Raw genomic sequence first — 15,608 nt, 5'->3', positions numbered from 1 at the left:
TCCAGTGTGCTGAACCTTGTTGCTTACAAAGCTGTGAAGAGGATGATTGTTATTCTTACTTAAGGTGTATCATAGCTAAGGTATGTTTAGTGTATCTTCAGTACTGTGCAAAAGTCAGGGTGCACCCATATTTTTATTTTAAGTCAAAGTTATTCATTTTTACAGAAGGTATTTCTGAAGAGATTAGATATAAGATCATTCACTTACATAAAGAAGGAGAAATAGGGATACAGAGAAAATGGACTTCTCATTCGACAGTCCATGACTGAGGTGTCCTTGAGCAAGACACCTAACCCCCAATTGCTCCCCAGGCGCCGTGGATAGGGCTACCCACCGCTCCAGGCAAGTGTGCTCACTGCCCCCTAGTGTGTGTGTTCACTAGTGTGTATGTGGTGTTTCACTTCACGGATGGATTAAATGCGGAGGTGGAATTTCCCCGGTTGTGGGATCAAAAAAAAGTATCACTTACTTAAAACTTTCATCTTTGAGAGAGAGAAGAAAATCAAGCTCCACTTTTGCTTGAGATCTGAAAAATCCACAGCTGTTACTGTCCATCCTTCCGCTGTGAGAAGACAATTCAATGAGTGAAAGGATGTGTAGCTGTTAAAGCCCTCACTGAAAAAATGAAATAGACAAAAAAAAGAAGAAAAATAGACAAAAAAGAAGCAGCTGGTGTTTTCAGAACAATGGACACATGCCAAAATCATTAAACATTTTTTGGGATTACTTGGATTGTGAGAAACAGAAAGCGCAACCAAATTCTAAGACTGAACTTAGGAGATGTGAAAAAATATCACTGCAGATTTCTTTGAAATACTGAAAGCAAGTCTACAGACAAGAGTGCAACCTGTAACGAAGGCAGTGGGAGCACTAAATACTGAAAAGCATTGATATTCTATTTATTTATTGAGGCTTCTGTGTAATTGTCACATATATGTTTATGCTTGAAACTTAATAGCTGTTTTGACTGAAAATGAATACATGAAGGTCTTTTGCACAGTTCTGTGTATATGAAGAAAGTGTTTTACTGTATTTTTTGTTTTGTGAAATATTAGAAAACAGCCCTTGCAGTTTCAGTGCTGCTGAAGCTCAGCTCACAAAACAGAAGATAGCATTGTGGCTTGTTTTCATAAGACATTTTTGTGTGTAAATGAGATTTATACTACCATTGAAAATTCTGGAAAAAACATCCTTGAACATTTTAGTTACCCTACTTACATCTAAAATTTTGTCTTAGTTTAATACATTGCCAAAAATAAATGAATGAAATAATTAATTGTAGACAATATAACCGACAGGTCTCATGGGTTGTAATGAAAATTTCAGAGTGGTTTGAGGTGAAATGGTTCATTGTATTTTATAGTCCCCTATAGATTGTCTACAGGTGTTCAAATTGTCCACAAACTATCTGTTGAAACTCAGTCGATTCTAAACACTGGTGGGATTAGGATTAGGATTTGAACCAGGACTATCTTGGATTTTTTTACAGTGGTGTTGATAGGAACTAATTGTTACCATGATTACAATACCAATAATACCATCTTTTTGATAATGGCAAAATAGGTAAACTTAAAATAAAGGGCAAAATTTTGGGCACATGTAGGTCAGCAGTGTAGGACACAGCAGCCTCCCCACTGAGTGGTTTCAAATACACACAGCAGGGCACATTATTAAGGCAGGTGAGAAGCTTGAATGTCAGGTAATATGAGACTCAGGTGAGCTGTGGGTTGGACTGCGTGCAACCATAGCTGCTGCTTACCAACAACATGAGCACGGAAGCTGTGCCGGCTGAGAGGACACAGGCAAGAAACACCTCATCCAAAGTGCTTCAAGGATGCCGCTGGGAAAGAAAAACCGTCCCACCTCTGCTCAAGGCAAAATCGAGACCCAGAAAGTACCCAGGTACCCTGATTTTGCTGGCTACGTTTGTAGAATTCATCCAGACAAGGATTCCCATTCTCATCCTCAGGCAGGTCAGGTCCTTGGCATTGTTTCCCATCTCCTGCTGCACAGCCTAATTTGCTCGGCTGTGCAGCCCCCCTTTGCTTTCATCTCAAGGTGAGGGCCAGAGCTGGCAACACATTTGTATTCAGGCATTAGCAGCCACTGCTTGTCGTGCTCTCTTGTGTTTGGAGACTGTTTACTGTTGCCAGGAGAACGCAGACGTATCTCACTGCGGCGCCTTGCAGGAAGATGCCCACTGACTGCATCAGCGTGTATCCTTGAGGACTAATTAATTTGTGCTTTGACAAAAGAGTATGACGAGTTCTGTTGACTTATTTGGTTACCCATGACCCCCCCTGGATATCATTGGGCCGAATAAATGTAATTTGTGCTGTGTGAAGTTTCCTCTGGTGTTCTGGCACAATTAAATGGAGTGTACTTACAGTGTTAGAGCTCCGTTGCTCCCACTATTGATTTGATTGCTGTCTTCAGTTCTAAATATCACCGGAATTAATCTCAGAAACATGGTATATACCACTATATGGATTTGTTATGTTATGAGAGTAAATGAAGCTACGATAAAGAAAGGTTTCCAAAGAGGTTCTTTGCAGTGGTACTGTATTTGCTTGTTTTTTGACCGAGTCATCATTTAACCCCATAAGGATTATTATATCACAATGCTTAATTTTCAATGACAGCACTCTTAGCAAAAAGTACCAAAAATGGTTCTGTGACTTAGAGCAAAGGTGATATGTTGAACCATTTTTAAAAAGGTTCTTTAAAAACATATAACCCACGTTTTATCATAGAGAAGAACCTTGTATATATAACCATTGTTTTTTTTTTTTTGGAAGATCCCCTCAAGAACCATTGTTAAAGGTGTTTAAAAGAACCAAATTTATTTCCTAGAGAACCTTTACAAAGTACAATTTTTATAAATGAGATGTGCATGTGAGGAACCTTTTAAATGTAAAATTTAGGGATCCAGATCATGTAAAGGTTCTATATCAAGCAAAGGTTTTCCTAAAGCATTACATCTAAGATAAGAACCTTTTAGAACCTTTATTTTTGAGAGTGTAACTTCCTTCCTACATGCCTTTCTTCCTTATTTGTATATTGTGTTTTTGGCTCTCAGTCCACCATAAACATTGCATTTTGGCTTTAAATCATTGTACAAAGAACCCTTTATGGTACCTTTTTCAAGTAATGCAGAATCATATCATGAACAGAACTCTGCAAATCAGTAAAAATGGTTCTAAAGTACTAAAAAATAGTTAATAGTTAAAAAAACTGCGACTATCTAGAGAAGCACAACGTATGCATTCAGAGTTCATGGTTGTATGTATATAAAAAATTATTTCTAAAGATCCCTTGAAGAACCATTGTTTTCCTCAAACATTACATCCAAGCTAAGAACCATTCAGAACCATTATTTTTAAGAGTGTACCCTATAGGATCTGTTTTGAGAAAAATAGTGTGAAAGTAATTCTTCATTTTTGTCCTCACTATATCAAGTAATCAAAGTCCTAATCTAATCTCAATTGAGCTGCTAAAGAAAATAAATAAACTCTGTTTAGGTTCTTTTTGCTATGAGTATAATCCAACATGTGTCAAAGGTTTCTTTGATTGATGCCAAAATAGAACCACCTTTGATTCCCCAAAGAACCATGTTTGAAAAAGAGATTAAGTGTTAAGAACATCTTTTTTAAAGATTTAAAGATTTAAAGATCTGTCACATACAGAGTGACAGACATTGAGTGTGTAACGTTACATTATGTGGAGATTCTTTAAATTTCAAATAGGTTCTTCACACTCACATCTCAAACACAAAACCATTCTCTAAAATAAGCCATTTAAAGGATTATTAGTGGGAACCAAAAGTGATTCATCTATGGCAGACACACCCACTACAAAGTCACCGAAACCCCAGCCCCTAACCAATGAGAGAATAGATTTTACACAAAATCTAACTTAATGAAAAATTCTTATTCTCATTTTGTTTAATTGTATTTAAGTATTTTGGCAACCTACCTACCTACTTACCTCCCTTGTTTGTACATTGTTCGTTTTTTTTGGCTCTCAGTCCACCACAAACATTACATTTTGACTCCCCTGTTGTAAGACACTGTGTAAAGAACCCTTTATGGCACCTTTTATTTTTAAGAGAGATAGATTCTCTAATGCAGAATCATAGCATCAACAGAACTCTGCAAATCACACATATCATTGCTGTCCTAGAAAACCTTGTATCTCCATTTTTGGGGTTTTTCAGTTTCTGACATAATTTGAAAATGCCTGTTGCTCTTTACGCCCTGCGATGGACTGGCGACCTGTCCAGGGTGTATCCTGCCTTCTGCGCAAAGACCGCTGGGATAGGCTCCAGCAACCCCCCGCGACCCTGAGGGAGAAGCGGCTTAGAAAATGTGTGTGTGTTTGTGTGTGTGTGTGTGTGTGTTGCTCTTTACTTTGTGTTTAAATTTCATGATGAATAGACAAAACAAAGTGGCCCAAAATGACTTGTTAAAAACTACAGTTCTGTTAACTGTATGCAAGGTTTTCTTTCAACAATCTAGAATCTACACACAGCTGCTGTAGTAACATTGTTTTCTTTTTTGCAGTATTCTGACTGAGATTGAGCCAGTGCGTGGAACCACTGGACACAGTCCACTGAGACAGACTGGACAGAGGCGTCATAGTTATAAGGTTCCCTCTGCTGGAGGATCTGAGCTGGGTGATGATCGTACAGAGAAAAGTCCAAACCCGGACTGGCTGGAGAGAGAACTCCTGAGGCAAGAGCACAGACGATACTCTTTTGCTCTTGGAGACACAAAACTGACCACCCAACAGCACAACATAAGATACCCTGCCTCGTCACTCTCTAAGCTGAAGGTAAAGTTATGGTTTTATAGCACCTGCTGTTTTTCAGCCAAGCGGAGCCATCTTCATCAGGCTTGTGTTCTGCAGCGTCTGTTAAGAAGTGTTGAAAAATACCTCAGGTTGTGTAGGAACAGTTGTTTCTACAGTGAAGCAGATTTGCCTGTTCAACATGTCCTTGATCTTTTTGAGCTATCTGTGTATGCAGTGAAGCATGTCAGACTGTTTTATGGTGAAGTTAGTTGTAAATAAATGGTGAAAATCTTAATTCCAAAAAAGTTGGGGCAGTATGTGAAATGCTAATAAAAACAGAAAGCAGTGATTTGTGAATTCTGTTTGACCTGTATTAAATTAAAAGCTGTAGAAAAACACGATACTTGATGTTTTACCTTATGAACCTTTTTTCCCCCATTCCAAATTTATTGTGTTATGTTTATCAATAACACATTAAAAAAATAGGACAGGAGCATGTTTACCACTGTGTTACATCACCTTACCTTTCCCTGAAAAGTCATCATCTACAGGGGGATAGTTATATCTTTAAGCATTTATGGTGCTTCACAAATGTATAAGTTACTAGAGCCATGAGTACACATATACCCCTATACTATGACAGACTCTGCCTTTTGAACTTTACACTGGTAACAATCTACATCCTTTGTTTCTTTAGGCTGGAGAACGAGATATTCCATTAACAATCTGAAAATTTGATTTATCAGACCACAATACACATTTTTTAGTCGGTTTCACAGGAGCTCCAGCCCGGAGAAGACGGCAGCGTTTCTGGACATTGTTAATATGTGGTTTCCACTGTACACAAAAGAGTTGTAAGTTATACTCATGGATGCACTAATGAATGGCCCATGAGATGATATTCATCACAGAATTTTGCTGGTTTTTAATACAGTGCCTTCCAGGCGACTGGAGGTCACAGGCTTTACATTATGGTTTTTAGCCTTGACTTTTACACACAGATTTCTCCAGATTCTCTGAATCTTTTGGTGATATTATGCACTGTAAAGCGTGAAATACCGAAAATCCTTATAATCAATTGTCAAAGAATGATGATCTTGAACTGTTGTATTTTTGCATTTTGCATCTGATGCATTTTTGACAACATGGCAAGCTTAAACTCGTCCTTGCAAGTTTTAAGTATGAGGCTTTTCATGGATGCTCCTTACCCGAGCATGATGGCATCACATTTTGAAGATGTTTGAACATTTCATAATGTTTCTAGTCTTAAGTTACCCTGTTATAACATTTTTCAAAAGTGTTGCAGGTATAAGGTTCTGAATAAGCATATAAATTAAGTGATACTTTTTATAATCCCACAAACGGGGAAATTCCACCTCTGCATTTAACCCATCCGTGAAGTGAAACACCACATACACACTAGTGAATACACACTAGTGAATACACACACTAGGGGGCAGTGAGCACATGTGCCTGGAGCGGTGGGCAGCCCTATCCATGGCACCCGGGGAGCAATTGGGGGTTAGGTGTCTTGCTCAAGGACACCTCAGTCGTGGACTGTTGGCACTGGGGATTGAACCAGCAACCTTCCAGTCACAGGGCCAGTTCCCTAACCTCCAGCCCATGACTGCCCCATATATACATATATATATATATATATATATATATATATATATATATATATATATATATATATATATATATATATATATATATATATATATATATATATATATATATGTGTGTATAAAAAAATAATGTTGAAAAGGTCAGCAGTAAATATATTTTATTTGTACTCTTTTCATTTAAATACAGATAATAATAGATCCACAAACGACAAACTGTTTTCTGTTTTTATTTGAATTTCACACTGTCCTTACTTTTTTGGCATAAAGGTATGCATGTTTTTGACACCAACAGCTTTATGGCTGATATATTGTTCTTTTAACTGACACTTTTTCTAACTTACAGTTGTTTCTAGTGATCACATTGTAATCATTGTGTAGACCTGCTGAAATAAATAGAAGAATTAGTAATTAATAGTTAATAAAAAAGTATTTCTCTATACATTTCACTATACAAAGGTGAACTTATAGAAAGGTGAAATATTTAAATAATAATGTAACGTTCACAGAATCGCAGACGAGTGCGGATAAAAGACAAAGGTGATTTAATGACAATAAATCAACATTTGTCAAAAAGGGGCAAAACATAAACGAAGTCAAAGTCCAGGCCAAGGTCACAAAAACACAGATCCAAAAAACACTAGCAAAGGTACAAGAAGGGCAAGGCAGAAATCAAAAGTCAGCAAACGAATCAAAAGGTCGATACACATGGAAACAAACAAACAATCAGAAAATGCTCAGTAGGTCTCAAAGAAACAATACTTCACAATGAACTGACTAAAAGCCCGGGCTTAAGTACTCTGTGCTAAGAGCCATGTGATAAACAACACAGGTGAACTATGTCAATAATCAGGAGACTGAGATCTCTGATAGGAGCGTTGTTGTGAGTGGGAGGTCTCGTGAGAATCCCGAGTATCCAGGGAAATGGAGTTCTCTTGCGAGTTTGATTCCTTCATAGAATGTGTGACAAATAAAGAGACAAATGATCAAATTCAAAGACCAATTTTCAATGACCTCTGCCAACTTCCAAAATCCTGGCCTGAGGACAAAATATCTTAGCATGCCTTTCTAACCTCAAGGTGTCACTGGAGCACTAGTTATGTCCTCTCTGGGTCAGCACTCATACAGCCATTCTTGAAAAACTGCCTTTATTAAAGCTCCAGTTCCACCCAGAAGCCTCTGGAGGACAGGCAGGGGGTTTTGCCAGAAATGACATTTTGAATCAAGTGCGGAATCCATTAATTCATTAGCCTGACGGGCCTCAGGACTGGCAGCCAAGGAGGAGTAATCTGTCATGACCACTGATTGGAACAATTGACACAATATATTTGCGTTATTTATTTAGCAGAGTGCTTGAGCTTGTACCACATCAGGTACAGTGGCCCTTCTTTGATTAAAGCAATTCTGTTTATACTAGAGGCAATTTGCCACCTGACTGCGCACTGAAATGGGTTTGAAAGTTTTGCAGCGGACATTCAAATTCATCTCCTTATCTGGAATCTTTAAAGAGTGTAATCAACAATACTTCCCAGAACCTATTCCCTGTAATGTGTTGCAGCATACGGTCTGAGAGTAGGCTGTTGTAATATTGTATATAGAGTAGTGTTGCAATATTTTTTAAGAAATTCATTTAAAATTAATTAGTTTTTGTTTATTCATTTTTCTGCATGTGTAATGCTTGTGCATACATTTTGTAGCAGGTCAGTGCAGCAGACGAGGCACTGGTTCCAGCTGGTTTCCCTGCATGTTTTATGTAACTTGGATTTGTAATTAGCTGACAAATGGGACGCATTATGGTATTATAGTGTTATGGTATTACACAGCGTCTGAGGAGCACACATTTGCTGTGGTAATGAAGAATTAATGAATGATCTTACCCTGCTCTTTTCATCATTTTTCATTCTAATATTATGACAGGGTCATTAATTGGCATCAATTTAATTTAGAGCTTTATGTATTCCTGGATTTTCTGAATTACAGGAACATTGTGACCTAGTGTAAAATATCTACCCTCTTAAATGTGTTAAAAAAAAAAGGATTCTTTACAGTGAGAAGAGAAGAACCTCTTTTGGTTCCCTGAAGAACCTTTCAATGCATGGTTCTATAAATAACTATGTTTATGAGATTTGAGTGTGAAGAACATTTTTAAAACTGAAGAACACAATGTAAAAGTGTAAATTGCCATAGGGGAAGGTTTTGTTTATATTCCATGTGTGAACATTTACAAGAGGGGGCTGTAGAGGTAGTAAACAAAGGCTTATCAAATAAATAAATAAAACACAGTAATTATAAGTACATGAAACATATTCAAGTTCATTTTTGTCGTTACAGTATTTTATTTAATGGATTATTCTCCCATGTTTTCTTGCTTAATTATTTCATGGTGGCACCCAATTACAGGAATTTTTGAATAAATTGAGTTGGTGCTAACACAGCATAGGGAATCTCATCTGGAGGCTAACAGAAAACTACTTTCAAAGTGTATTGTGAGGTGTCTGCACTTAATGTTGATGCCATGCTTAGGCTGTGACTGTCTTGTTCTCTGTGTATGAAACAAGCCTGAAAAAGAAAGAAAAGAGCAAAAAACACACATCAAGCCATCTTGGCAAAGGTGAGCAAGAAGATTTATCAGCATATATGTTGAATCTTTTCTTGAGTAATTCACTTTACAAACCTCAATTCCAAGAAACATGGGACAGTATGTGAAACACTGAATCTCAAGAAATATCTGCAAGTAAAGGTCAAGGCTGAAAACATCTGACCTTTGATCCCTAGGACAATAATGCATTAAAACCAAGCATGTTTCTGTGGTGGAGATCATGACATGGTCTCAGGAATACTTGTCAGTGAACACCATTCCTTGCTATATCCACAAATTTAAGACCGTTCTATGTATAGTGGAATCCATATGTCGACAATGTCCAGAGATGCCCACCCCAACAATTACTCAGCTCCAACATTCAGAATGTTTACAGTAATAATGGATGTGATATTCTCTGAGCCAAGAAAAAAAGGACCACATTGTTACCAGTATAAAGTTCAAAAGCCAGGATGTGTTATGGTGTGGGGGTTTATTTTGGAGTCACACATCCTGCCTTATAGACAACATTTTTTCAGGGATGTCCATGCTTATTTCAACATGACCATGCCAAGCCACATTCTGCATGTGCTACAACAGCATGGTTGTTTAATCAGAGTGCTAGACGGACTTCCCTGCAGTCCAGTCCTGCCTCAGATTAGAAAAAAACTGCTTTCAAAATTTGATCAGTAGATATCATCAGCTCCCAAACAATTGTTATTAAAAAGAAGTTTTATTAATGAAAAAAAGCATGTTTTTATACCATTTTCAAATTTAATACTTATTGCTTTCTACCTTTATTAGCATTTCACACACTGTAGCACTTGTCAACAGGCAGGTTTGGGGGGGGCCCTCAATACAGGTAAAGCCAAATAATACTACTTATCTTCACCATATACAGGTTTTACCTGCCACTATATGTCAAACCCAGGAACCCTTTAAAAACCTTTATTTAAGAGCGTAGGAGTGAAGTGTGACTCAGGTCAATGCCAAAGCTTTTATGTCAGCTTTGAACATTTATTTAGACAGTATAATTAAGGGCACTCAAAGTATGTGAAGTCAATATAAACCCACATCCTGTATATGAAGCTTTGGATCATTTTTAAGTCTCAGAACAACTGAGCATTAATGTGAGAATTACAGTTTTCATCAGTCTCTAACTCTGTGCACTAAACATGTTGCTCATTGTGAGATGTGACCTCGATCTCATGCACTTTATTTCTTGCTTTTAATCTCTCAATTCCTGCCCGACACTGACTGATGAAGCTATTAGCCTCTTGATGCAGAGGATAAGGTTGGGGGCATTCATCATCCACAAGGGCCGAGGCTGTATGCACCGTTTATTCATCAAAGCAGGATGGATGGATGAAGCATGATCATCTTCCTCCGGGTTGTAATATTGTACAAATGCAAGCTGTAGTAACCAAAATATTACAAATAGTAGCTGTAAAGTCTTATAGAATGGTGACTAGAAGGCTGATATGGAGTGAGTGTCAGGAAAGCAGCATGCTCTAATGTAATGAAAGTGTACTGCTGCCTGGATGAGTGCAAGGATCAAGAAGAATGACAGGCAAAAGACATGCTTCCTACTAGTCATTTGACAGTGTGTCACTTGCACTGTCATACTGTCACTTGGTTACAAATGACAGAAAGCTTACCGTGAACCTTTTTCTCGCTCCCTTCTTAATTGACAATTTGATGTAGAATGGCTTGGTAAAGTAGGGTGTTCTGTGATTTTACCAACATGTCACTGAAGCAGTGGGTAGAAATCGAACTCGCAGCTCCAGAATACGCGCTCACCGATCCACAGTTCAGAGCGCCGTGGTTCACTTCTAAAATGTATTGACAGACGAATCTAAAACCCCAGATTCACCACTGCAGTCCCTTTCTTGCTTCCCAATTGCTTCTCACAGATAAAATTGAATGGCACGTTGCTAAGAAACCAAGTCAAACTGAAGAAGCCCCATTAACATAAGGAACTCATCTCAGCAGTCTGCCTTGCTTCATTGTATCCTTGCTAGCAGGATGTTCCTACCTGGACCAGCTGCCTTCACATCACATCCAATTTACACGCACAGTGGTCTCCTTGATGTGCTCTCATTTAAACCAACTCAGCCTCTCTCACGCTTGTTCTCCCCCCCATGTCTTGCTCGGTAGCGCTCAGAATTTATTAATTGGCTGGTAAGTGAAGATCTATGTTTGGCGTGCCAATTTGGAGTATGTTTTATTTCCTTTTGCAGTGCTCTACTCCTACTCACCTTTGACTGGAAATAACCTGAAATAAATCTAAGCTCATTAAGTGTGAACAGAGGCAGGGAGAAGATAATTGGTGGAGATCAAAGATGTGACTTTGTGCATGTTGTGTGTGTGCTGCTGCATGAACTGCTGTCCTGTTAGAAGTGGGTCTGTCAGATCTGCATCTGAGAATAAGCTCCCATTGTGTGTATATTTTGAAGTCAATCATGTGATTAGCTGGGCACAAAAATGCAAAACTTTGAACAACTCTGGTCAAATTGCATGTTTTGTTGTAATACGTTAACTCATCCTTTACATGGATCAGACTTGTGTACTGTGTTTATATTGGATAAAAAGTAATGGAACAAATGTGCCATTGGCCACATTTCATTCCGCCATGTTGTTCAATTCAAATAAACAAATAAACAGTCATTTGTTGACCTTTTGTTCTATTCAGAGGATGTTGTAACTTATTTTTACCTAGAAAATCAACAAAACATGAACTTTGATCAAGGGCACCCAAACTTTTGCCCAAAGTAAATAAACTGAAAGACAAAATTGTGTTGATGTATTACAGATGGGTAAAAAAAGTAGAGGAAAAACTTACATTGTGTGCTAGTAAGGTGTTGGCAGGGCCTACCGTGCTGGGGGCCCTAAGCAAGTTTTCTCAGGGGGTGAGCATCTGCATAGGCATTAAAAACACAAACCAAATTTTCAATGTATGTTCCAAATTATTTATATATAAAATATACAACCCCATTTCCAGTTAAATCAAATGTCCATTTTGAATTTGATGCCATCAACATGATCCAAAAACATTGGGATGGGGGCAACAAAAGACTGGCAAAGTTGTGCAGTGCTAAAAAAACACATGGTGGTTGATCGACAACAGGTTAGTAACATGACTAGGTATAAAAAGAGTATCTCAGAGAGGCTTTCAGAAGTAAAGATCAGGAAGGGCTCACCACTCTGTGAAAGACTGCACAGTAAAATACTGCAACAATTCAAGAATAAAATTTCTCAACATAAAATAGCAAAGAACTTTTGCTTTTCATCATCTGTGGTACATAATGTCATTAAAAGATTCAGCGAATCTGGAGAAATCTCTGTATGCAAGGGACAAGGTTAAAAAATGGTATTTGCTGGCTGTGATCTTTGGGCCCTCTGACAGCACTGCTTTAAAAACAGATATGATTCCGTAGTGGAAATCACTGCATGGGCTTAGAAAAACTTCTGAAAACCACTGTATGTGAAAACAGTTTGTCGCTGCATTCCTAAATGCAAGTTAAAGCTCTAAAACACAAAGAAAAAACTTATATAAAGAGGATCAATAAATACTGCCACCTTCTCTGGGCCCAAGTTCGTTTAAGATGGCCTGATTGGAAGTGGAAAAGCGTCATGTGGTCTGACTAATCAATCATGGACACCATGTCCTCCAGGCTAAAGACCACTCAGCTTGTTATCAGTGCGTAGTTCAAAAGCCAGTATGATTGCATTAGTGCACATGGCCTGTGTGAAGTGCACATCTGTGAAGGCACCATTAATGCTGAATGATGTATACATGTTTTGGCAAAATATAGTCCAGACAATGAGTTTTTCAGGGAAGGCCTTGCTTAATTCAGCAAGGCAATGTCAAACCACATTGTGCATGTATTGCAGCAACATTGCTTTGTATTAAAAGAGTCTGGGTGCTAAGCTGACCTGCCTGATGTCCAGACCTATCACCACTGATAACATTTGGTACATTATGAAATGAAAAATAACACAAAGGAGACACCAAACAGTTGACCAGCTGAAATCCTGTATCAAACAAGAAAAAGAAAACATTTCACTTTCAAAACTACAGCAGTGTCTCCTCGGTTCCCAGACACATACAGAGTGTTGTTAAAAGAAGAGGTGATGAAACACAGTGGTAAACATGCCCCCGTCCCAAATTTTTTTGGAATGTGTTGCTGCCATCAAATACAAAACAGGCATATATTTTTCAGAAAACAATCAAATTTTTCTGTTTCAACATTTCAACAAGTTTTGATATGTTGTCTTTGTAGCATTTTCAGTGAAATATAGGGTTTAAATGATTTGCACATTGCTTTTTTTTATTTACATTTTGCACAACCTCCCACCTGCAATTTCCCACTGGGATCAATAAAGGAATTTGATTCTGATTCTTTGGAAATGGGGTTGTATAATGAACCAAATGAACCAAAACAGGTAATTAGGCCAAGTAATACCATAATACTATAGAATGAGGAGTTTCAGTCTGAAACACTGTATATCCATTTGTAACAATTTCAGATATAATGAGTTTTTGAAAACAGACATATAATGGAAAACATTTATTTCTCTAATAAAGGTGGTATTAATCACAATATAGAATTAGTATTTCTTATGTGTGTAAAGCCCACTCCCGATAGAGAATGCTGAGATAGAGAATTCTGGATTCTGGACCCACTTTAGATAGAAAATGCTCAAACTGTTATCTGTAAACAGGGTTTACAAAACTCTTTATACTTAAAGATAACTGTTTTAGAATTCTCTGTCCGAATCAACTTTTTGTTTAGGCTTTCAGTTGGAAAACAAATGCCATTATATTGCACAAAATCCTTTCTTTTAGCTATTTCTCCACATCTTCACCTTTTCTTTTCTGTTTGCCAACTCCAGCTGCACACTCTGGGCCTCAATTCACCAATATCTTTTTACTTCCTAAATTTGTTCTTGAGAATGGTTCTATGAAAAATTCCACGTCAGATTCATGACATGTTCTTAAACCACAGTATTGTTCACCCCTTGAGTGTGATTCTGTTCTTACCTAAGAGCAAATCCCAAATAAGAAAACCTTGGTGAATGTCAGAATCTTTGTGAAAATAAGTGGGTTTTAAGAAGAAATTTCTTCTTAAGAACAGTTGGTAAATGAGGCTCATTCTTTTCTGAAACATGATTTAACAATCACTTTGTCCCCTGAGTCAAGCATCATAGATGGTATTAACTCAGAATTCCTTAGGGGCTCTCCTGGAGGCCATTTTTATTTCACTTATTATGTAGAGCCAGCTCTGGGTGTTGGGCCACCATGGGCTAGCAGAAAAGCGTGGCATTAGTATACTAGTCTACTCAACTTTACTGGAGTGATGGAACACCATTTTTCCAAAAGAAATTTTCCAAAAGAAATCTCCCATGGTCACTGTGAAGGTCATAGAATATAATTTACATCATTTTCATTCTCATCAAACCATTCAGTGACCCCTCAGACCCTATGGAGGTGGGCATTGTCATCCAAAATGTGATTGGTCAGAATAACTTTGCATTTATTTAAGTGACCCTTCCCTCTAAGCAGATATGTAAACACAAACCATCAGCAAAATTACCCCCCAGTATGACAGAGCCACCAGAACCTCTACTGTAGAGGTCCAGCATCTAGGCCCAAACTATTCTCCTGGATGTATGCTACACGTACACTCTACCACTTGTGGAGAATATGGTGAGAAGTGACTCATCTGACCACATTTCTGGCCATTAATGCTGGATTTTATACTATTAAAGTCTCAAATGTGCTTTGGTGCATTAAGTACTGCAGCCTTACATTCGCACTTATATTTCTCCACTCAATTATTCAGGGTTTTCCTTTAATTTGTCACCCATCTGTGCATTTTATTCATGTGGAAATCCAAATGAATCCAGAAGAATTCTATTTAAGCTCAACCAACAAGCAAATTTAATTACCTTTCAGTGTAGTAAGTTTGTGAAGGGCTTATTTGATTGTTTCACATCATCTGTGCAATATAAAACCTTTTTCCTCACCACAGATTGAGCAGAGGGTGTCCCTTGAAAATCTCAAAAAGCTGAAACAGGCCTTTGAGGTGAGCAGTTGAAATATCACCACATTGTGCTTAATATTTTAGCATTATAATAGAGCTGTCTTCTTCAAATGTCTTTCTTGGGCAGGATTTTGAAAAGGCTGGCACCAGATCTCTTGGCCTCCCTCAGTTCAGGCTCATCATTAGGAAGTGTTTGGGTTTGCGTGACATTGTAAGTCATAATACAATCAGTCCATTGCTTGAAAAGATAATTACATTTCAGACATTTCGTCCTTAATGGTCTGAGTGTGTTTAATTAGAGCGTATCGTTTGTGTATGCAGATGAATTAGAAGAGGTGCCAGACCTCAACTGTTTGCCATATGATAATGACCCTTGCACTGTGTCTGCTCTTTCACTCACTGTTTCCCTCTGACATCTCTCTAAATGTCACAGAGTGATGCTCAAATTCATGAGCTCTTCATGAAGATTGATTACTCTGGACAAGGCAGCGTTGAATGGGTATGAATAATACAGACATTATAAGTCAAAACTCCACCTCGATCAATCAAGAAATTGACCATTTTGGC

General features: G+C 37.9%; 1 protein-coding gene across 1 annotated transcript in view; it reads left to right on the top strand.

Moving 5' to 3' along the window:
* The first annotated feature begins 1,834 nt into the window (after positions 1–1,834).
* wdr95 (WD40 repeat domain 95) overlaps positions 1,835–15,608 on the top strand; it is a 53,349-nt gene continuing 39,575 nt past the window's right edge. Inside the window, exons 1-5 of the mRNA XM_037546786.1 lie at positions 1,835–1,902; positions 4,563–4,833; positions 15,030–15,083; positions 15,169–15,252; positions 15,475–15,540. Of these exons, the coding sequence (XP_037402683.1) occupies positions 1,835–1,902; positions 4,563–4,833; positions 15,030–15,083; positions 15,169–15,252; positions 15,475–15,540 (543 nt within the window). The remainder of the gene's footprint in view (positions 1,903–4,562; positions 4,834–15,029; positions 15,084–15,168; positions 15,253–15,474; positions 15,541–15,608) is intronic.

This window comes from Pygocentrus nattereri, chromosome 17, assembly GCF_015220715.1.
Source record: "Pygocentrus nattereri isolate fPygNat1 chromosome 17, fPygNat1.pri, whole genome shotgun sequence".
NCBI lineage: Eukaryota > Metazoa > Chordata > Actinopteri > Characiformes > Serrasalmidae > Pygocentrus > Pygocentrus nattereri.
Note: the sequence above shows the minus strand (reverse complement) of the source record. Positions and strands in the feature narration are given on the sequence as shown.